This window comes from Trichosurus vulpecula, chromosome 8 (assembly GCF_011100635.1).
Source record: "Trichosurus vulpecula isolate mTriVul1 chromosome 8, mTriVul1.pri, whole genome shotgun sequence".
NCBI classification, from domain to species: domain Eukaryota; kingdom Metazoa; phylum Chordata; class Mammalia; order Diprotodontia; family Phalangeridae; genus Trichosurus; species Trichosurus vulpecula.
In genome coordinates, this window is record NC_050580.1 from 220531188 (window position 1) to 220555496 (window position 24309).

Here is a 24309-nt window from a genome sequence, read left to right on the forward strand (position 1 = left end):
TTCCCTGTTTGTTGAATTAGTGAACAGTTTCAATGTACTTGGACAAACCCAGCTTGTTCATGCTATGCTATACAGGTCAGGGCCATTCTTCTTAATCTGCTAAAGTTTCTTTTATTACCCCACTGATTGGTCTAGGCCAGGGGTTCGTAACTGTTTTTGTATCATGGAACCCTTTGGAAATCTGGTGAAATCTATGAAACGCTTTTCAGAATAAATGTTTTTAAATGCATAAAATAAACTGCATAGGATTGCAAAGGATATTAGTTATATCAAAATACAGTTAATATATTTTTTAAGTTAATAGACCTCAAATTAAGAACCCCTCATATGTAGTCATCAGGAAATGACTATGCAGAGAAATGTGTCATTATCTAAACCTCGGGGTAGAGCCTTTTGCTTCAAAACAAATTGTCTCTGTGCTCTGGCTTCTACAGGCAACTCTTGTGTGGCTATATCGACCAGTTTCAAGAGTTGAGTCCTTTACTTGCCGTTCTAAGAAAGCTTTTATCTGTCACCTTGTATGAAGAGTAGTCTAAGTGAATCAAACTTTTGTGACTTTTCTTTAGGCCTGCACAGAGCCAACATGGATACTAGCTTGATAGAGCCTGTCCTTCCTAAAAAGTGCATTATATTTAGGAATGGCCCAGTCAGCTCTGTGATAGTAAGAAAAAAAAATCAGTATGTGCAATGAAAGTAAGCATTTGGTAATGAATGATACTGGGAAACTGATTTGTACTCTGTATGTTTCTAATTCCCGGTGATAATAATGCCAACCACCTCTACAGAGTGACTGGGAGGGATAACTAAAAAAATTGTAAAACACTGTGAAAATGTAAAAGTGCTAACACAATAATAAGCTGGTAAGCACAATGATTGTTTTCAACCTTTTTTTTGTTGCATGCTACATTTATGAAGAAAGTTAGGAAGCATGCAAATGAAATTGACCATCTTATTGCATCAGCATCCTCTCATCTGCTTCCTGCTTTACATACATATAAACGCCAAGGCTTTACTTCTACCATTAGCTTTGCTTGCACATATACCAATGCAATGCTACATGTGTACAAATGCATCTGTATTATTAGAAAGCTGCTCTTGAGAGGAACAGGCTCAGTAATATCTAATCCATTGATGTGTATTGAATTACTCTTCAAGAGACACTTAATTTGTGGGTAGTAACTTAAAAATTAAATCATTTTAGGTTAAACAGCTTATACCTCCTGGTATGGAGAGTGTGGACAATGGGAGAGAAGGACCTGGAATGCTAAATGCTAGTGAGCAGAAGGGTCTTACAGATACAGAACAACAAGCAGGTACAGTTGAATCCTCTATGGTTCTTTTACATTTTTGTCTCACATTTCTTTTATTTTTGTTCCTTTTATTAGTATCTTTTGTTATTATATCAGTCATTTCTGAATCTACACCTCTGTCCCAATAAGCCTTTCCTTTAATAAAGATTTAAAAAGAAAAAAAAAATCACCACAACCAACAAGCAGAACCAACACATCTGTCAGTGTCTGGAACATCTCCCACCCATAATCCTTGCTGTTTTCAGTGAAGGGGTAGGAAGTGAATTTTTCTGGGATCAAGCTTGGTCATTATAATTACACAGTGCTTAATTCTGTATTCTTGTTCTATTTACGTTGTTGCAGATATTATGTTATTTTGGTTCTACCTACTTCACTTTGTATCAGTTTCTATAAGTCTGCTTTTCTCTCAGTTCTTCAAATTCATCATTTTTTATGGTGCAGTAATATAGTATTATATTCTTGTTACACAATTTGTTTACCATTCAATCAGCATGTATTAATTAAGTGCTTACTATGTGCCCAGCACTGTGCTACGCTCTGGGGGAAAAGCCAGTAAAAACAGTTCTTGCTCCTGAGGAACTTAAAGTTTAGCCATTATTCCCTAACCAATAGGCACTTGCTTTGTTTACAATTCTTTATTTTTTTTTTGTGAGACAGTCAGAGTTAAGTGACTTGCCCAGGGTCACACAGCTAGTAAGGGTCAAATGTCTGAGGCTGGATTTGAACTTAGATCTTCCTGACCACAGGCCTAATTGCCACCTAGCTGCCCCTTCCAGTTCTTTTTCAACACAAAATGTGTTGTGATTGATATCTGGATATGTATGGGGCCTTTCTTTCTGCCTTTGAGTTGTCTGGAGCATGTGCCTAGCAGTAGACTCTGTATCAAAAGGTGTGGGCTTAGGAATTATTTTTAAAGAATTCCAAATTGCTTTCCAGAGTGGTTGTAATAATTTAAAATTCCAACAGTGTAGTGCATTTGTCTTTCTAGAACCCATCCTCTATTGACTGTCTCCATCTTTTGTAGTCTTTGTATATGGTTCCCTTTACAAGTTACCAATCATAATATCTAAGTAATGGCCAGCACTAGACAAAACATTAAATGAAAGACTTTCTGACCATAATTCCCTAATTATCTTGAAACCTGCTCTTCTTCCTTAGGTTCTTATTTTTGTCAATGGCACTAGCATACTCAGAACGTTGGAAACATCTTTTTTTCCTTCTCTTTCTCTTATCTCCCATATCCAGCTGGCCACCAAGACCTGTAGGTTTCATCTGTGTGATATTTCTCCGTAAAGAAATACTTAACTTAAAATCCAAGGATAGACTTCAAGGGGTCTATAAACTTGGATAGGGAAAAAAAAATTACATCTGTATTTTAATATAATTGGTTTCCTTTTTATCCCATGCATTTTATTTTATGCATTTAAAAATATTTCTGAGAGGGATTCGTAGACTTCACTAATCTGTCAAAAAGATGATACAGAAAAGGTTGAGAAACCCTGCTCTAGCAATCTATTTCTAAGACAACCATCTATTACTGACCTTTTTTTCCCTCAGTGCCTAGCCCAGGGCATTGCATGTAGTAAATATCTTATAAATGATTTTTAAGTGTACGAATGAATTCCCCTCACCCCCACTATAAGTAAAGTCCATACGTTATCTTGCGTTGACTATTTCAATACTCTCCTAACTAGTCTCCTTGCCTCTAATCTTTTTGTGTCTCCAGTTCATCCTCCATATAAATTAAGGCTGAAAGGAACTCAGAGTTTAAAACCCAGCTCTTCTGTGTGACCTTGGACAAGTCACCTCCCTTCTTGACCAGCTTAATTTTCCTAATGTGCATTTACAATCAAATGAAAGTTTAAAAGCCTTTATTTATTTGGACTCAAGTCCAAATTTCTCATCATGGCATTAAACACTGTATATGTTTTGGTTAGAATTTATCTTTACAGTCTTATATTATTCTTCATGTAGTCTAGTCAAACTGTAGTACTTTGTCCCTGCTTTCTTGTCTCTGAGCCTTTATTCTTATCACCTCTCTTAAACTAAAAATTCTTTCCTTCTCTCCAGTTTCTAATAGAACAAATACTATATATCCTTCATAGAATAACTCAAATGTCATCTTCCCAGTCAAAAATAAATTTTCTTCTCTTGGACATCTAATAGCATTTTGTTGCATTTATTTTCCGTTTCATTTTATAGTTTTTTTAAGAGGTCATATCTCATGCAAGGGCAAAAAATAAAACCTTTTTCCAAAACCATTATGAGATGAAATGCTGACCTTGATTGGGGCATCACTTTATTTCGTGAGAAGGTTGGTTTTTCCAGTCCTAGTTTTGTGGGGGACAACAGTGTCACCCTTCGGAAAGAAAGGGCAAACGAAATCCCTCCATTGGATAGCAGGAGGGAAGTGGCCAAAATTTCCACCCCTCTAAGATTGTAGCTCCACATGGATTATATTGCCCAGGCCCTGATTGGTGGGGCACAGAATCAGGCCCAGAGCCATAAATATAAGAGTAACATCATCTTGGTTTGATGTATATTTTGTTTACATTCCTCTTTATGAATTTTGGTGGCTTACCTGTCACTTCAGGTGTATTTGACAGTTGGGAGCTCATTCAAGCCCAAGATCTTCGCAATAAACTTAGAACAAAACAAAACTTGAAGCAGTGGCAGCAGCTGGACTCAGATATCAATGATGTCACCCTTTGGCTGAAAGGAACAGAAGCTGAGCTGGAAGAGTTAGAGATGGCGGAGCCTGCAGCTAACATCCAGGAAACGGAGCTCAGAGTGAAGAAATTAAAAGTACGTTAGCCAGGTTGCAGGGTCAAGTAGTCAGAATTTGTGGGTGAACCTAATGCTATGCTTCTGTTATATAAACACATACAATGTACGTTTTCTTTGACTGCTCCTCTCTAGCACATGATAATAATAGTAATAGCTCCTGTTTCTAAGGGCACTTTCCACCACAACAGCTTTGTGAAATAGATAGCACAAGGATTATTCCCATTTTACAGATGAGCAAGTAAGTATCTTAAGTGGGATTTGAACCCAGGCTAATGCTAGCACTCATTCTGCTATACCATGCTGCATTAATAATTTCATAAATACTTTCCATGTACTTGATACCACTTGTAGATCTTTTCAACTTAATAGTTTAACACTCAGAATTAAAAAGCTAAGTTTTATTTTTTTAGAAGCTATTGTAAGGCTGGCTCTCTAATGTTCTATTGTCCAATCTTAGACTTACAGCTGAAGGGACCAGAGAGATATTCTAATCCAGCCCTCTCATTTGAAAGGTGAAGTTACTAATGCCCTGGATCCCCTCAAGCCCTAAAAGACGTGATCTAATTTTCCCTTAGATCAATGTGAGCTTATGACTGAGGAGTGAAGTTCCCTATTTACATGAGGTGGTGATATTTCATAGGTTTAGTTAAAAAAAAAAAGAGCCTTTTCATGTAAAGTTAAATATGGAGTCTCCTATTTATATTAGGTAAGATGATGATATCTCATAGGGGTATTAAAAATCTTTTATGTGTGGTTAAATAATGGAGTAACCTATTTACATGAGGTAAGGTGATCTTATCTCATGGGTCTAGCAAAAAATGGCTTTTTATATGGTTAAGTAGGGGAGTTTCCTATTTACATGAAGTGAGTTGATAATATTTCATAAGTTTAGTAAAAATGTAATATATATCATATTTCATAGATCTAATAAAAATGTCATATGTAGTTAAATATGTAGTGGAGTTCCCTATTTACATGAAGTTAGGGGATGATATTTAAGATCTTGTAAAAAATGTCTTTAATATATGGTTAAGTAGTGGAGTTTCCTAATTTTGAGGTGAGCTGATAATATTTCATAGGCTTAGTAAAACACACATACACACACACACACACACACATCCATTTCATATCTGGTCAGAAAAGTTTCCTAAGGGTATCCTACTTGGAAGTAGAGCTAGAGGTCAGCTTGATCTAGTATTACTAACTCCCCTTAAGGCCTGGGAGAGGCTTATTTGCATATAAACTCTTACTGGCTGGAGATCCCTGGCTATTTTAGTGACCTCCACAGGCTTGCTCCTCACCTGACTGCTTTCAGCCAGTCCTGAGGGGAGGTGGAGGTGCCCATATCTGTCTATCTCGGGGTGGGGTGGGGGTGTTGATAGATTTTCCTGATAACTTTCTAAGGGAGCACCCGCACCATTCTTCCCCCAGGAGGGCCTTAAACTGTTTTTTTCTTTACTCCTTCTCGCCTTTCCACTGTTAGGATATACTAAAAGCCTTTGATAACTACAAGGCATTAGTGATCTCCATCAACTTGAGCAGCAAGAAATTGCAGCAGCCAGATAACACTGAATCCAAAGAACTCCAGAACAGACTCCGGCAGCTGAATTTGCTCTGGGAAAAGGCAAATCATTTGTTGGACAGCTGGAGAGAGAGCTTGCAGCATTCCCTCATGCAATGCCAGGTACACTGACCAGCTGAGAGGACCCCAGTACATCTAACGCTATGTTTTCTCACACAAGTGCATGGCTTACAAGGAGGCTGTTAATGAGCAGGTTTTTGTAGCATTTCAGCAGTTGAGATGCTCAAGGTAATAAGTGGGCTTTGGTGTGTTTGGAACCATGATGTACTACAGGAATCCCCAAGGAAGGCATGGCCAGATTCTAAAGGAACTGGTGCTGCCTTCCATCCCTCCTTCACTCAGCCCAAGGGAGGGTTTGGTACTCTCGTGCTCTCCAATGGGTTAATTTAACTATTCCCGCCTGACATGGAGCTTGTCCTCGGTATACAAAGAACTCCACTGAAGAACCCTGAATTTAAAGGCTGGAGACCTGTGGTCAAATCTCAGCTTTACTGCTTACTAGCTGCATAGCCAAACTCACTTGAAGCCTTTTGAGTGTCTTTTCTCAGTTGTCATAGGAGTAGGTTGGACTGAATAAACCTCTTAGGCTTCATAACCACTGCCAGCAGATCTGCTTCCACAGCCACACTGAACAGAAGTTTTTTTTTAAACCCACAAGGCCAATATTTTTATTAGGTGGGTGCTTCATTATTTAATCCTATCAGAGAATTCAAAAGTTGGAAATATTCGGCTTTCTAAGCTGAGAACACTATTATTGTTAGAGCCAATCCTCTTCAAATCCTTGTGTCTCTTCTTTTTACTTCCACCCCCTTTCCTTTTCTTGCTTTCTGGACTAGGCCATTTGGTTTCATCTTTTTTTTTTTCTAATTGCAAATGACAATGAAAAAAATTGATAAAAGTATCTCACAGTTCTTGTGGAAAATATGAAGAGATGTGGTTCAAGACAGTAACACTATTAAGTGGATTTGGAACTAGTAGAGTGATCAAACTGAGTTGTTAAAGGTTCAGTGTCAACTTTACAGGAGATCTTTGAAAGAAAACCTCAGAGATCTGTGCTTGGCCTTATCTTAATTTTTTTTTTAATTAATGACTGGAGTAAAGGTATAGATAGCTTAGCTAATCATATTTGTAGATGACAGTTCACTGGGTGGGATAGCTAATACTTCTGAAGGACAGAGGCCAAGATCCCTAAAGAATTCCTCAGGCAAGAGCATTGGCCAGATCTAAGACAATGAAATTCAGTAAGGGGTGGAGAGATGGTTTCAAGTATTTGAAAGACTTATCCTAAGGAAGAAGCATTAGATTTGTTCTTTTTCACCACAGAGGTAAAAGTCACAAAGAAACAAATTTAGACTTGATGCCATAGGGCAAAGCTTCCTAAAAGCAAACAGTGAAATGGTCTGCCTATCCAGGTGGTATGGGCTTTTCATCAAAAGTCTTCAAGACAAATGCTCGAATGACCATTTGTGGGGATCAGTTTTTGGTGTAGTATGGGCTGGCTGCTGAGGGTCCTACTTTAAAATTCTGTGAGAATGACTGATAGAAATATATGTATATAAATAAAATTTTCCACAAGATTTTTATTTACATATATATATATGTATATATATATATATATATATATATATATATATAGAGAGAGAGAGAGAGAGAGAGAGAGAGAGAGAGAGAGAGAGAGAGAGCAGCAATATTTCCTTACGTTCATGTACCACGATTTGTTTTGCCCTTCGTTCCCCCTATGGATGGATACCTGCTTTGTTTTCATTTGCAGTGAAAAGAGATTTATTTGCCTGTTTGTTTGTTTTTACCCCCAGGATTTTCATCAGCTGAGTCAGTCCCTCCTGTTGTGGCTAGCAAGTGCAGAAAATCGGAGATGTAAGGCCCAAGTTGTGGATCCAAATGCAGATCCCCATACCATCCTGGAGTGCCAGAAAGAGCTGATGGTACTTTTTTCTTTCCTTTCTTTTAAAATTAGAAACATAACAGTGAAATATCAAATCAAACAACTGAATTTTAATGGCAACTATTTACATTTTTTCAGTATTTAATTTTAAAATATAAACTATACTAAGACTTCTATTTTTTTCCCCATCCCTCTAAATCCCCATCAGGATTCTTTGTCCATTCAATCTCCTTCACTTATCCGCATAGGTCTAACCCTGTTTTTCTGGTTCTTCTTTTTTTCCCTACTCTTATTGGTCTTCATTGCTTTCTAGTATTTATAGTAGTCTATGACACAAATATACCACCATTCAACCATTCCCCTCTCATGGGGTATTTAGAATCTGGTGGAAAAGTTATTGTTGTCTGTCCTTCATTTTCAGAGCCCCTAAAGGTGCTTTTTCTACCAGGGTCTGGTTATGAGACTGGATCTGGATAGTCTGCCAAAAACATGACAATAAAACAAGTTGCTCTTATTTGCTCACTGTATCTTAGTAAGGGGTCCTCACATAGAAATTCTAGGCTGCTTTCCAGGCTCTCCCAGCAACCTTTGGGTTGCCCTGAGGGCATCACTTTTATGATACTGTACTCTATTTTCTCAACTGTACTACCTTGTCCTTTATTCCTAAAAGAGACTGACAGGATATAATAAAACTACCTGGACTAGATGAATGTCCCTGCTTCCCACCACCCAGATGCTTAGAAACAGAGGAACTCAAAGCATTTGCATCACTTACTTTAATCCTCTGGTCAGTGTTTCACTTCATCTAGTTCAGGAAATGCAAGGCACCATGAAGTCAGCCAGATGATTTTTAATTCAAATAGCATTTAGATTTGTGTTTCTTTCAGATATTTTTAATTTGGGGGCAAATTTGAGACTGGTGTCACTGAGGCTAAGTAGCTTGAGATCAGGATTGGATGGATCTGTGCCTATAGATACTGTACAGTTTTCTCTCAGGGTCTCCAGCCAAACAGCCTTCAGTTTTAATTTTCATCATTACCTCTGTTGAAAAGCTGGTTACCAAAAACTGTCTTGGCCTCTGAATAATTCAGTAACAAAAGGCTGAGGTGAAGTCTTTGATTTATACTTTTCAGTTGCAATCACAAAGGCCCACAGTGACATTTTTTAAACTTTGATTTTTTTTTGTAATGGCTTACTATTTTTGAATCTTCTCCATGAAACCAAGCAATTCTTCTTGCAGTCAAACCAGCTTTCTGGACTCTCCTCTATCCTTCTTGAATGTTACATGTAAGGTCATCTGTGCACAATGTCTTGTTTCAGGATCTCCATTTAATATCTCTGAGCTCCTTAGAGTAGAACCTACTAAAAATAAAATGGATCCTGCCCTTGAGGAAATAATGAGATTCTAAAGCAGCTAGATAGAAAATTTACCTGCCAACAAATTTGCTGGAGAGAAAGTATTTTTACCTTTAGGAAGCTCAGAAGATCAGTATTTATATTGTGCATAAGAACATACACGTGTATGTACCCACAAACCAAAATTAGTATATTGATTCATTTCAAATATCCATGAAACGCCTACTGATATGCAGGACACTGGAATATCAATAATTTAAATTTAAAATGAATTGAAGTATCTCTTTTTTTTGGATAGTACTATTTCATAAAATGATATGGTGCTAACATTCTTATATGCCGAAATGGCAGCCTCACTATCTGTTCCTTCCTCCCTGTGACTCTCAGTCAGAGAAGCCTCTCTTCCTTACATCTTTCAGTTTTTGTTTATTTTTAGCAACTAGAAAAGGAGCTGTTGGAGCACCAGCTTCAAGTAAGCTCTCTCCAGGAGATCTCAAAGTACCTACTTGCTAAGGGAGATGGAGAAGATTATATTGAAGCTGATGAAAAAGTTAATGTTATTGGGAAGAAACTCAACCAGCTACTGGACCAAGTCTCCCAAGATTTAGAATCTTTGCAGGGAAGCCAGGTGAGCCAACTTATTCTATAGAGAAATATTAAATGTAATGTATCAAGATTTGAAAAAAAATGTCTCAGCCTATTATGTGCAAAATGAATCCTAGTTATACAACCCAATATTATCAGTCTATGGGAGGAAAACAGAAAGGGCAATAAGAGTTGACAGCAGTCCTCCTAAGATAGGGAATTGAACTGATTATAGGGAGACACAAATTAGATAAATGGACTTCTTCTAGTCCCCAGGTCACTTGCAGTGCAGGTGTTTCTGTCCTTCTCAATACCACAGTGACATAACTATAGTGATAGCTCACAGTTATAGAGCATTTGAGGGTTGATAAATACTTCACAACAACACCAGGAGGGAAGGAGGGAGGTAGTATAAGGATTGGTCTTCTTTTATCAAGGACTAAACCAAAACTCTGAAAGTTAAATTACTAGACTATGGTCCTACAACTAGTAAGTTCCAGAGCCAGAATTTGATCCTCAGTCTCCTTCCCACTTTGCCACCTAGAGTACCTGTCACTATGCTATGGTTGCTCCCTCTTATGGTATGGCAAGGGAATGGAAATCTGTTGATAGTCAGAGGACATGCTCAGTGGCCTGGTCGTGAGGACTGCTTGGCAAAGGGATTGGAATGAAGGGGAGAGGATACAAAAGTGATGCTACTGCTCCCAGGGGGACAAGAAGGGGGAGCTCTTTCTTTTGGGGTTTTCAGATCCACTTTCAAGATAGCATCTGTGTCTGTACCTGTTACGATGGGTACACCATGGCTGCTACTCTGTATTCATATCAATTTGTCAAATATAATAGCAATTTAAGGTTTGCAAAGTACTTTACCTGTTATCTCATGGTCCTCACAACAACCCTGTGAAATAAGTACCATTGTTATCTTTGTTTTACAAATAGGGAAACTGAGACAGGATTTGATCTTGCTTCCAAATTTAGCATTCGACTCACTGTGCCACCTAGCCATCTCATGCATGCCTGTCTTGGCACTAACCATGCTTTGATAAAAGGGGAAGAGGGAGTAGGGCAGCAGGGGCTTAGGAATAAACTAGTGAAGGGAAAAATGATACTCTGTAAGAAAGATTCTAAAGTATTTACTCCAAAGGACACTGGCAATTGCCTAGAATAAATATAAATATGTTGCATTTTTTGTGTACATATAAAATTGCCCATATCTGGATCTCAAGGAATAGAAATTCATCCTCACACTCTTTTAAATCTAACTATGAGACTTAATAGTATAACCACCAATGGTGCGCACACAGAAAATGGATACAAGTATACATGCAGTAATAGGCTTCACTCCTCTGCACCTCTCAACTGATTCTGGCTTCTGAGAAATAAAGGAGCAAACGTGATAGTTTTAGGAAAATCAGCCCTGCCCTTCAAGTACTTTTCTATTCAAGAAGGCAAAGGAACTGTAACCTTTTTACCAGATAAGGATAGACGTAGTAGACTTCCTTTTGGAGTCAAGGGTTCTGCTTAAGATCTGAATTCTTAATGATGAGTGGTGGTTTATATTTACATTTATATACAGTACTTAAATCTTTGCAAAGTAGGAGGTCGTCATACTACTAACTTATAGGTGAGGTATCATATGAGGACTTAATGATTCACAATTGGAAGAGATGATGGGCTAGTCATGTAGCCAGAGTGAGACATGACAGCCCAAGCATTGCCCTGAGTTCTGGGAAATATTAAAATGAAAATTTTTTAGAGCATTGGGTACCTTCTCTGTGAAGGATTTCTGAAAAGAAACTGAGAAAAGCGGCACATAAGGAGAAAGTAGAGATGGGTTGACATCCTCGCTAGTAGGAAAAGGTGTGCACCAGGAGATCGTGACTTCATTGAAGTTGATTCAATCCACATTTCTTGTGACTGGGGAGGAGGAAGATTGCATGCTTTTGTGCCCTGAGAACGCTTCAGGCATTTACATCCTAGCATTTGTGCTGGACTCATATTTGTGTTGAATTATACTTTGTTGATGTTTGCTTCAAGTTCTTCCCATTTAAGCTTGATTTATGGATTTCAGGATGAGGATACAACATTGACAACTTTTGACAATGTAGACAGTAGTGGCCATGATCTGTCATCGAAGTCCATGCCTACTGAGCAAGAAAAGGTAAAAAAAAAACAAAAAAAAAACCCACCACTTTTTCCTTTGATAATGAAATTTGCATTATTAGAATATGTTATCCTGATGACACAACCCTAGTACTCACTAAGACATTTAGACAAGGTTCCATAAACACATATCATTGCAACTCATTCCTTTCTTAGATCTAATTGCCAATGAAACCTAATCCAAATTCTTAGTTCTACCCTTTGGGGTTAAGCTGAACAGGTATAACCCCTCTTCCACAAGAGGACCCTTCAGATAGCAGTTACCTAGCTTGTCTATTCCCTTGGTCCAAGTCATAATATCCAAGATTTAGAGCCAGAAGGGGCCTTAGACACCATTACATCAGCTATTTTGTTTTGAACAGTCAAATTTTCGGGTTGCTAGATTAGCACTCATTTGATATATGCTACTGAGAAAGTCAGATTATACACATTCCAATCAAATTAGAAGGTCTTTAATCAATCCCTAATCTTATCTATGATTTGTTTTTGGGGCATGTTGAAAAAGCTTACTCAGAAAAAATAATAAGTCCTTCCAAAGTGCCCAAGAGCAGTGTTGAATGTATTTCCAGATGGAATTTTATCAACAAATGAAAAGTGAAAGAGCTTTTGCTATTTCCTACCTATTTTTAAAAATCTATTTTATTGCTGCCTGTTGTCTTTACAATGCAGCCATTTCTAGGGTAAAAAAAAAATCCTTTCTTCTCCTCTCTCCAAATTGAACTCCTCTCCCTCTTATAATATATTGAGGGAAAGAAAAATCATCACATAGGTTTGCCCCCATTTCAAATCCCATGCCAGTAATGCCTGAAACTCCACGTCTTTGGCTGCATCTGTCTGTATTTTGACTAAAGTGTCTTCAACTTACTAATTAGATCCTTTTCATCCCAACAGGTTGGAGCAGAGAGAATTACAGAAGAAGAAAGCAAGAAAGATAACAGGTAACATGATCTCATACTAATGATTAACATGGGAAATCCACATTCTCTGTCTCATCTTTTCTCTACCCACCAATAATTGTCAATGCAAATATTGACGCTTCTGTATGATTTTTGACACCTTCTCCACTTCAGCATTCTATTCTCTCAATGTTTATCATTCCTCGGAAATTAAGGCTGTATTCCTGTCCTTAGCATTTTTGTTTCCTTGGATGGAATTCTATGATTCCAATCTCATTAAAATGTAAAAGCAGGAAGTCGCATGGCTGAGACTAACATGGGTCAGTACCTTTAAAAAAAATCTTTTAGAACTCAACATTTAGGGAGTAAGAGGGCTAAGGAAGTCTCACTAGGTGTTCTGCTCTTTGAAACTTATTGCTAACCAATTGTTGTCCTTTATTTACAGAGCAGAACATCTCTCTGAACCTCCCTCAACTCTGACCAGCTCTGGGCCCCGCTCCTTCCTTTACCGGGTGTTTAGAGCAGCTCTGCCCTTCCAGTTGTTTTTCCTCCTCTTTTTGCTTCTGGCTTGCATGATCCCATCTTCAGAGGAAGACTACAGTTGCACCCAAGCCAACAATTTTGCCCGATCATTCTATCCTATGCTGAGGTACATCAATGGGCCCCCACCAACATAGAGAGGGTGCATCCTATACCAACACATTTAGTGTGGGTGCTCAAGTCTTGGGGCCCCTAGTGCTTTCAATCCCAATGTAAGTAGCTTTTCCATTAGGCACCATGTTCACGTGCCATGAATTGGAGTCTGCGTCTCTGAAGCCACTATCGCTGGGATGGATGTGTGGTTCATGGCAACTGGCACACAGTCCAAGGGTGTAATGTTATATGACATTCTTACACTGGGGTGAGGACCTGGTCAGACCTCAGAGCACCAGTTGTTCTGTGAGAGACCTTAGTTGCTTTGGCAAAACTCAGTGGTTTCTGTTCACGTTTAGCCTATTAAAACTGTGTGCGGAAGAGCCAAGCATTTTTGTGGATGCTGACTTTTTATTTCCAAAACTCTTAAGATGAGTTTACAGAAGGGAAAATTAGTTATCCCATGTAGCCTACAGTTACTAAGTAGTAGTTTTCACTACAGTATGTACAGTAAAAGTAAATAGCTTAGGGAATAAGATGTCCCTTAATGGTTCAAAACCTCCAGTCCACACTTTGTGATAAAACTGATCGATACAATCACATTTGAGATGTTTAGCACAAAATTGCTGGAGAACCAGAATACAATGAAATTTGATACTAGTCAGTTCTAAATGTAAAGTGTCTTGTATTTGTCTACTGAGTCCGACTTTTTTATATGTAGTTGGAAAAGTGCTTTTCTAAAAATAATTATTCTATTGCATGGATGTGGTTTCATATTGTGCATATTTTTGAAATTATTTCTCTAAATTACTGTATGAATACAAATGAATAATGTAAAATTCGATTTTTTAAAAATCTGGGCTTTAGCTTAAGCTTTTGACTAATGTACAGTAAATGACAAAAGACAGACTGATATGTTTTTTATAAGTTAACTTTGTAAGATTTTTCACACTTTATAAAGTGATGCTGCAGGGTCTTTTTTGTTGTTGTTAAACTGTATAGTCAAGTGGGTTGGTACAGAAACACGAAGCTAGTTGTGGCATGTACTCTTCCAGTGTGTTGTTGTTTTTCTCATTAAAAAGAAATCTGCCCTCTTTGCAACACTGAATTTTGTAACTTTTAGCTTCTGATGTGTGATTGATTGAGTCCTCTGTGGAGTGAAAACTCAGTTTGTTCTAAGTGTCGAACAGCCTGTAGGCTGGATTACAATGGTTTTCGTTTAGCGCTTCAGTGGAACTGGGTTCTTGCTGGTACCAATTATGACCCCTCCACACTTCATCCTGTGCATGTCTTTCTAGTGCACTGGAGTCAGTAAATCACATAGCCAATGACAGCTAAATACAAATACGCACAAAGTACCAGCACTGTCTAAAAGTTATGATTCTTTAGCACTTTCTACTACCTTTTCTGCCACTCTATCATCCTCACTACCAGCATGGGAAGGGGCTACATAAGACTGAGATCCATTTTGTACTTTTTTTATGTCCTGGCTCACCAAAATAGGTTCTTCTGCTTTCCAGACTTAAGCTAGGTGGTCCTCAGGTGATTCTCAGACAGCAGGCAGTCACAAGGTCTGAATTATAGGCCTTTCCTTGGTAGACTAAGTTACTAGAGTTTGTTCTATGTTGATTTAGCCTGTTCAAATCCAATGTCATCCCTGTGTTGTCAGAGGCTCTCTTTCATCATTCTAAAAATAGCAGAAACACACTCATTCAACTAGTATGTGTTTATTGACCACAGAGTGTTGACATGGCACTGTGTTGAGCTCTCAGTGGACTCCTGGGGAAGAGAAGATGTAAACACAAAGTTTTTACTAACCTGGGTGATCTTGGGCAAGTCACCACCTCTCTGAACTTCAGATTTCTCATCTATAAAATGTGAGTGACACCTTTGTCACCCCTGTCCCCACACAGCCTTTTTGTGAGGAAAGTGTTTCTTTTACCTCTAAAAGCACTACAGAAATGTGAGGTATGTGTATATTTTTGTTAGATGAAGTAGGACCTAAAGTGGACTTTGAAGCATGGTTAAAAGTTGGTTTATATAAGTGGAGAAAAGAAAATGACAGTATCCTGGCATAACTCATTAAGAATGGCTGGTATTATGCCTAGTTCTAAGACACACAGGAGAGTCTCCATTTTTGTTTATGATGTTTTACTATCTGCATTCCTTTGGGCACCTTGCAGAATTCAAGTAATTTCATGTGAAATCTGTTAACTATTTTTTACAACACTGATCTGTCAAGGACTTGTTTGGCTGACACTTTAGTTGAAGAAACCAGAGGTGAACTGGAAGCCAATTCAAAGCCAGCAAGCCAACTGAAAATTTTCCAGTGTGGTCATTTACTCCTTGGAAATTGGCAAATGCTACCCATCAAGACTTGATACATCGTTCTGTTGATTATCTAGACTCACATTTTCTCTATCACTTTCTTAATAGGGGAAGGGGCATTTATATAGTGTTTACTATGTGCCAGGCACTGTGCTAATTTTAATAATGCAGATTAGACTTAGGTATGTTATGCATGTTTTCCACCCCAACCTCAGAAAACTAGTACTTAAATACTTACCAGAACATGACTGGCTAATACCATATTTGCAAAGAAGAATTAACTCTGTAATACTACAAGAGAATAATTTCAGCCTTATTTCCTAAGACCTTTTTTTTGGCAGATCAAGGATTCAAGAGAGCAATACCTTTTCCTCTCTTCATTTTTGATACTGCCAACAGAATATTTAATTACTCATTGGAATCTTAGTATTTTCACATCCTCAACTTTATGTCTGCCCATAGGAATCACATTCCCCATTTCCAGTGTCTACATAACTGAATTCAGTTAAGCTGTTAACATGCCAAGTGAGGCTTGCCATTAAGCAGCTTATATAAGGTTGAAGATTTGAAGAGTGTTAAAAGGGCCAAAGGAAATTTCAGTCTGCAATTTACCTTCATCACATACAGTTTTATCAAAATTGCTGAGGTGATGTGATATAATAAAAAAAAAATGCTTTTTAGCAAAAGTCTCAAAATGACCCCCCAAAAATTCAAGAAATGTCTCAAGTTATATTTTTAGTCTTTAAAATCATCTTTTATTCACTGATGATTACAATAACTCAAGAAACTTAAAAAGTCTAAGACCTAAACTGGTCATTTTCTCATATATACATACTTCCCATACACAATTTTTAAAAAATGGAGCTATAGAAAGATCACAATGGAAACCTATCTAGTTCTTACCTTATTATTCTGGAAAACTGGAAGCCTCCATCTTCTACATTATGATTCTGTTGAAACCTTACCTCTATTGAAAAGTCGTTGCATCTTATGACTGAAGTTCTTTGGAACTTGTGTTTTACCTATCAAAAATCTCCTTGTATTCTGAGATCCCTCCCCCCACAGCGTAACTAATAAAAAGCAGTTAGCTTGAGTCGTTCAATGCCATATATAATGGGGTCCTCCTAATTTATCCTGGTTAAAGCAAGTCACTCCTGTCTCCTGAGTGGGCAGTTCTTTCTGGTTCTATGGCCAATCTTTCTGATGTAGCCCCCACCCCCACCCACCCACCCACCCACCCACACACACACACACCCTTTCACCTCCCAGGGACTCACCATATTGGTACCAGATTTAGTATGGACACCCACTTGGCTTTGGCCCTAGTGCAGCTTAGAACTGAACTCAAGCCATTCACCAGTTTCATCCTCCACATAGCATGAATGACAGATATGTTAACATGCCCAGCCTGAATTTGCTTACTAGAAAATGTCAGCCCAAAAATTCCCTACAATTTTTTCAAAAACTAAACCAAAAAAAAATGTGTGAAAAACATTTTATTTAACTTACATGATGTCATGCCTCATTTTGTAACAGCAACACATTCAAAAGAACATAGCGAGGAAAAAATAGTATCCACAGGAATGGGAAGCAGAGAATAATCACTAGCTTTTATACAACAGAAGAATCAAATTCATGTTTAAAGGAAGGTCCAGTCTTAAAAGTTTCAGTGGAGGAAAACACCAATTACTTTTTTTAAATGTACAAAAGCATAAATAAAGCATTCACCTGAAAGGCCTAGATAAGTAAAAACTAAGACAATCAATAAATATTAAGTGTCCACTATGTGCCAGGCACTGTGATAAATGCTGACAAAATATAACCACTCATCTTGGACTTAGACACTCACATATACTTTCATAACAGTTTAGAAAACTAACCTATCATGGGGAAAAATTATACAGCACTTGGAAATTTATCTGTAACTATCCTTGTGTGAATGCTAGTGATGACAAACTTTTGTCATTCTTGCCAATGAACTATGAAGAGAACAAAATAGCATCATATAACAAAATGGCCTCAGAGGTGAAGGGTGAGACTTGAAGAAGCCTGGATCAGAAGGCACAGAGATCGACTGCTTAATGGGATAGAAGCTGAGCTGCAAAAGAATCTGAGATTCCAACTTTTTTTAGGGCCACAAAAGGAAAACACAGTAGGTTACTATACATTATATGCTAGTGCTATACCCATCTCCATAGTGGGGGAATGGCAAGAAAAATATGGACCTTCTAAAAATTTTCAAGAATTTTAATTAAACAACTTGCCAATGATTATACTATTGACCTAAATGTGAGTTATATCCCTAGTCACCTGTAGTTTGAACCAATTTCTCACACACAACACTCCATCCCCAATCTTCATGCATTTGCACTGGCTGTCCCTCGTCCCTAGAATGCTCTCCTTCCTCACATCCACTTCACAGAATCCCTTTCTTTAAAATATCACTTAGGCACCCCTCTTCTTCAAGGAGCATTTCCTAATTCCCCTAATGGCTCAGTGCCCTTCCACCAAACTACCTTGTTTTCATTATATGTTTGTTTTTACTAACTTTGTATTTATGCTGTGTGTGTGTATATATAATATATTTTTAAGTACTTATCTCCCCCATAATTACAGTGTTGGCTCATTGTTTCATTCTTTGTACTTGTACCTCCTGTGCCTAGCAAGTGCATGAAACTTGGTAGGTGTTTAATACGTACATATTAATATCACCAAGCAGAGAGAAGAAGGAGGAGGGACACACCTTATTCCCCACAGGATATGAAGGCAAGCACCATTTTTCTGTCCTATCTCATCATTACTTCCATTTAAGGGCACACACCCCTTCCCCAGTAACAGAGAGAAGAATATTTTTGAGAGGCAACCTTGTGATATAAGTGGCAGTGGAAGGTGCCATTAGCCAAGCATTTTTCTATGGAATTCAAATGCAGCTGATGTAATAGAATCTCAGAAACAAGTATCAATGTCCTGTGGTGAGAAGAGTAACTTAGGAATCAATACATTGAGGTTGGAATTCTGCCACCAGCCAGCTATGCTAAAGCCCTTCACTTGGCTTCAGTTTTCTTATCTGTGAAAGTGGGGAGTTGGATGATATGACCATTGAGGTCTCCTCCAGATCTCTCTCTAACTCTGATCTATGGCTAGCCACTTACAAGCCTAATTTGATTCTGTATTTTAACCATACCAACCTTATCTTACTTCTTGACTATTGTTCTGTTTCAGAATTTAGGGCAGCAAGGTGTCATGAAGTCAGAAAAAGCCAAGTTCAAATATCGCTTCAGACACTCCCTGTGTGACCCTGGGCAGTTCACTTAACCTTTCTAGGACTCAGTTTCTTCATCTGTAAAATGAGTGATTGAATTTAGTGACCCTGAAAGTCTCTTCCAGCTCTAAGTCTATGATCCTATGTGGCTAAGGACTCTTTAAAAAATATATAACTTCATATTTTTCTTTCTTTGAAGAAATGTCTTGCCATTAGTAGATGTGTCAAACAAATACTGGTAGGCAAAAATAAAAAATTAGGAGAAGAAAGAATGTGAAGACCTGAGAGGGTACCATGAATGTGAAATATATGGCATGTATGTTACTCCAAAAGGAAGCTTTTAAAAATGTTTCAAGTCTAGAATTGCTTGCACCTGGCTAAAAGTGATGAATGCTTAAAGTAGATTTTTTTTTCTTTTAAGCAAAGAACTGTGGGTATTAATTTTCAAAAAAATTGATGTGACCTTTTGGTGAATCAGCAGGTTAATGTAATTAGGATAAAGGTAGGAAGCTTAGTCCAGGTAGAAAACTGATAATATTCCATCAGGCATAAATCCAAAAATAAAATATTTATGATGCACAAACTTGGTTCTTGAATACAATGCCTGATTAGTATAAGGAATTGACTAAAGAAGATGGATAGCTCCATGAAAGGGTAACTCAAAAATAGGAGCCACATCATCGTCCTTTGGAAGATGGCTGAAGCTACCAAGGTCAAAAGGGACAAATGATCCATTAGCTGGCATTCGTAAAATGTTGGGGAGCAGCTTAGTCTTTTTTAAAGGCACCTTAGCAATCCTATAATTGCTAAAATGTCAATTATTTGCTTCAGCTTTTTATCAGATACTTTTTTCCTCTAAAAGTAGTGGCAAAGCATGAGTACCTTTAAAAAACAACAACCCTCACCAAGGCTGTTTTGGTCTTTAGGTTTGTTGGGTTTTTTGGAGGGGAGGAAAGATTTTTGTGTTTTTGGTGAGGATTTTTTTTAAAACTAAAGAGGAAATTATGGATAATACTAGATAATTGTGGATAATAAATAGGGCATACTGGGAGAACAAGATGGCTAACCTTTTAAAATTCTATGTTTAGACTTCTATTTTTCAAAAGAGAAAAATCCTGAGTTTCTCTGAAATCTTTTTTATATAAAAGTGGATCAACTGGATCTATGACTTCATTAAAATTTGGACTTCCTAGATAAGAGAACTCTACCAATGTTGGTTGAGTTGATAACTTCTCTGCAACTTAGTCTCAGATGCCTAAAGTACTGAGATGTCATCACTTGGCAGGGGTCATACAGCCATTTTGTGTTGCAGACAGGACAGAACCCAGGCGTTCCTGGCTATAAGGCCAGCTCTCTACTACATGCCACACTGACTTATCATACAAATCATCAATTAGGTGTCATTAACAGCTTCTAACTGGTAGGTATAGGATTAAACAATGGGATGTAGGAAAATTCTGGACTGCTCTAGCTCCTCAAACAAATTTGTTTCAGATAATGAGATTAACTCCCACCCCCCTCATACCTCCACCCCCAGTGAGTTAGGTGGGTGTTTTTTCCTCTTCCATTTTAATTTTTGTAAATGAGAATGCAAATTAAGCTTCCCAAGAGCTAGATATACTTTTTGTTCCAAAAGTTCTCAGTTAATACTATTCAATTTGATTATTCAATTAATATTGAGTGCCTAAAGGGTGCATGATCCCTTTATTAGCCACTATAATATTTTTAGAATTAAATCTAAGTCTCTTCTCCCTCAACTACATTTTTTTTTTCCCTTAAATGAAAGCCTTGGTTTCTTGGGAGGAATTCAATTCAACAAATATGTGTGTGTATTTATGTTTCCACTATGTGCTGAACACAGTGATCTACTATTATAGACCAATGGTGTCAAACACAGAACATGTAGCCCACAACACTCCTTAGTGCAACTTAAACCAGATTAATATTAATTAATTGTTAATTAATTGGGAAATATTTAACAAAATAAAAATATAATAAAACATAAATAATACTAATGTGGTTTTCTAAGACAATATGTAGCCCACAGGAATCCTTACGTGTGGTTTTAGCAGCCCCTATTTCTATATCAGTTTGACACAACTGTTGTAGATTATGCCTAAATAATCTGCAGTGGATAGAGCAAAGGCCCTGGAGTCAGGAGGACTTGAGTTTAAATCCAGCCTCAGACACTTGACACTTACCAGCTGTGTGACCCTGGGCAAATCCCTTAACTCCCCATTGCCTTGCCAAAAAAACCCCAAAAAATCTAAAGAAGAGCTAGGAGAGAAGCATTGTTAGACTGGGTCACAAGGAAGAGATAAGTGACTATTCAAAAGTTCTTTAGGTCTGGATTTTTCAGAGTTCAGTTTCTTGTGATTTTCTTCTCCCCTCCCCCATGCCGGCATGTACCCAATTAGTTTTCTATGAAAACTAAAGCTGTAATTTCCCACAGAATGTTCAGTGAAGCCAGAACTACCTGCCCTGGGATTTAGGAAAATTTCAAAGAATCACAGATAGCCAATGTTTTATAAATTCTGAAGGAGCTCTGCAAATGGTAATTTGTGGGAAAGCTGGTGGTTTGGGAGCTACAAAAATATTCAAGGCTATAATAATATAACTTATTATTTGAAGGTAGACCTTAGAAGATACTGCCCTGTTCTTCTTGTGCCATTCTCTCCCCTAAGGTATGGAGGGGAGGAGCAGGGGGGGAATATAAAAGGAAACTCATATAAAGAAGCTTGAGCCTTTAATCTCGATTGAAAATTCAATTCTGTGTCAAAGGTGCTCCCACAATAACACATCAACTAATGTCACTTATCCTTCATGGGTCTCAGAATCCTAAAATCTTTTAATTGGAAATGACCTTGAAGATCAGCTAGTTGAATCCCCTCATTTTGCAGATAAAGAACCTGAGACCCAGGAAAGTGAAGTGATTGACCCAGTCATTCACGTTATCAATGGAAGGCTGACACTTGAACCTCTGTCTTTTGGCTCTGAGCCCCATATTCTATCCTTACCCGACTGCCTCAGGTTCTTTGTCTGTAAGAAAGGGATGGGGATGGGGATGGGGGGTGGGGGATGGGGGATGGTGGACATGATCTCTATGGTTGCCTCTAGCTCTAGAATTCTATGCAACTATGAATCCATAATTTTATTTTTAACAACCCAGTTATTCAATGAGCATAGAGTTCAGCTATAGAATTTTAAAAGCTAATGGGGCCTTAGTGGTGATCACGTCCAATTCTTTCATCTTACAAATGAGGAAAACTGAAAGCCAGACAGGTTAAGTGATTATGCAAAAAAAAAAATCATTCAGCTAATAAGAACCCAAGTCAATATTTGAACCAGGATCTCTGATCCTAAATTAAATACTTTAGATAACCTGGTGGGGTTTTTAATTAAAATTTCTTTTCCATCAGCAAAAATCTACCATCTCTCCTTCCTTCCCCCCACATAGGTATAGTCAAGCAAAATAAAATTTCACTACATGTGTGGGTATGAAAAAAATTAATTTAAAATCACTAGATTATCTAAAGCACTCAATTTAGGATCAGAGATCTTGATTCAAATCTTGACTTGGTTCCTTTGTCTTTGTCTGTGTTTCTGTGTGTCTGTGTGTATATGTGGCAGGGGAGGGGGAGACATAGAGGGAAAGGAAGAATGAGAGAGAAAGAGATATATTTCTCATTGTGCACTCTGAGATTTTCCCCTCTCAAGAGGTGGATAGCACATTTTATCATTAGTCATCTGGAATTATGGTAAAGTTCCTAAATCTTTCAAAGTTGTTTGTCTTTTCCATGTAGTCACTGTATATCTTGTTCTCCTCAAACCCCTTACTTAATGAGTGAATTACGGTACATAGAGGACCAAGTTTCATATGGAGTATGCCTTTTTAAATGAAATCAAATTATATATCACTTTCTCTAAACAAAGGCAACACATGGACTTGTTTTTTAAAAAACCTTTCATAAAACATAACTAATCTTAAAAATAATTTCCTTTTCTCCAGAACTACCTAAAAATACCGAAATGATCTTCAAAAACTATTGGCTTCATTTAGGAACATTATTATTGGGTTGCATGCATGCATATACACAGTCTCACACACACACACACACAAAGCACATAACCCTTCCACCCAAAAACTTATACTGCTAGCAAGTGCATCTGAAACGAGAAAGTCTTAGTTCTATGATACCTGGAGTCAAAAGAGCTCTAGAAACCTCATGTACTACACAAATTCAAAGAAAAGGGAGCATAATAAAGGTTAAGAAATTAGTAATAAGTAAACATAAGTTGAGTTTTCACATTAACTCTATCTTTGGATAAATGCACTCAAAGAGGGAAGCTATGTCTTTCTGGTCACTACAGTGGAGCTCACAAACATGTCGATACTTCAGTAGGCCTGTGATCTCAGCAATGTGAACATTCCTAGACCCAATGATGCTAAAATCTCTCCAACAATAGTGATCTCAACATGGAATCTCAGAGCCAGAAGGTATATCATAGAAATTATAAAGGAGAAAACAGAGGTCCGAAGAAGGAAAACAGTCACGCAGCTATTTAAGAGATAGAACTAGGACTCAAACCCAAGTCTGCCTCTTGGGTCCAGTGCTACACCACACCTCTAATGAGAATGATTTTCTTTTCCTCTTTCTATCCATTCCCCTCACCCCCATCCCACCCCTGACTCCCTCAGGTTTTGCTCTCCTATATGGACCAATCTTACTGTTCAATATTTAGAGGGTGCCAAGGTGGGCCCCCATCGGGAAATAGGGGGACAGGGATGGGACAAGTTAATACTTCTCTTATGGTTCACTAGAATTCCATTAGAAGTTTATTCCTTTGACTCAAAGGAAGGTCCCTGACTAAATTTCAGGGAAGAAAGGGAAGAATAAGAGTCGCTTTAGTATGAGTGATGGACCTCAGTTTTCTCATCTATAAAATTAGGGTGACTTTAGCAATCAAGTCCAATCTCTTTATCTAGTCAGACTAGATGACCTCGGGTCTCTTGGAGCTCTGGTTCTGTGATTCTATGCTCTGGCCACAGGCTTCTGAGAAGAGAATTCATTTATGCCTTTTCATCTGATCAACCCATATTCAACTTATAAAATTATTAAATCTTGTGCTTTTAAAAAAAATTATGAGCTCCAAGGGAATAAATATCTGGGCTCTGAGTAGAGTGACAAATACACTTCACGAAACTTTTGAGAGATTGTTGGGTTTTCTTTTTGTGTAACAATAGATATTGACTCCAGTAGGGGAAGAGACCACATCAAGTATAGAACTGCCCTTCTGGTAAGCTTGGAAATGATCTTCCAGTTCTCCAAAATTCCACTCATCTCTGCACTATACGAGGTCCTAGCAAGACCACAGAGGACTGACTCGTAGAAAATATTTTTAAACCTCTCCTAATACAAATTTACCCACTTTACAATTCAGCTGTCATTCCTCTAAGTATACTTAACTATTTTCTGATCCCATTTCTATTCTCAATTCTAAGC

The 24309-nt window shown here is 37.8% G+C and overlaps 1 protein-coding gene across 2 annotated transcripts in view; it reads left to right on the forward strand.

The window, feature by feature from the left end:
• SYNE2 (spectrin repeat containing nuclear envelope protein 2) overlaps nt 1-14331 on the forward strand; it is a 430582-nt gene extending 416251 nt beyond the window's left edge. For both annotated transcript variants that reach the window (XM_036734278.1, XM_036734277.1), the window contains 8 exons: nt 1202-1313; nt 3904-4115; nt 5581-5781; nt 7494-7622; nt 9375-9566; nt 11595-11684; nt 12578-12624; nt 13028-14331. In XM_036734278.1, coding sequence (XP_036590173.1) covers nt 1202-1313; nt 3904-4115; nt 5581-5781; nt 7494-7622; nt 9375-9566; nt 11595-11684; nt 12578-12624; nt 13028-13259 — 1215 coding nt within the window. In that variant the 3' untranslated portion in view covers nt 13260-14331. The remainder of the gene's footprint in view (nt 1-1201; nt 1314-3903; nt 4116-5580; nt 5782-7493; nt 7623-9374; nt 9567-11594; nt 11685-12577; nt 12625-13027) is intronic.
• Nucleotides 14332-24309: the final 9978 nt, after the last annotated feature.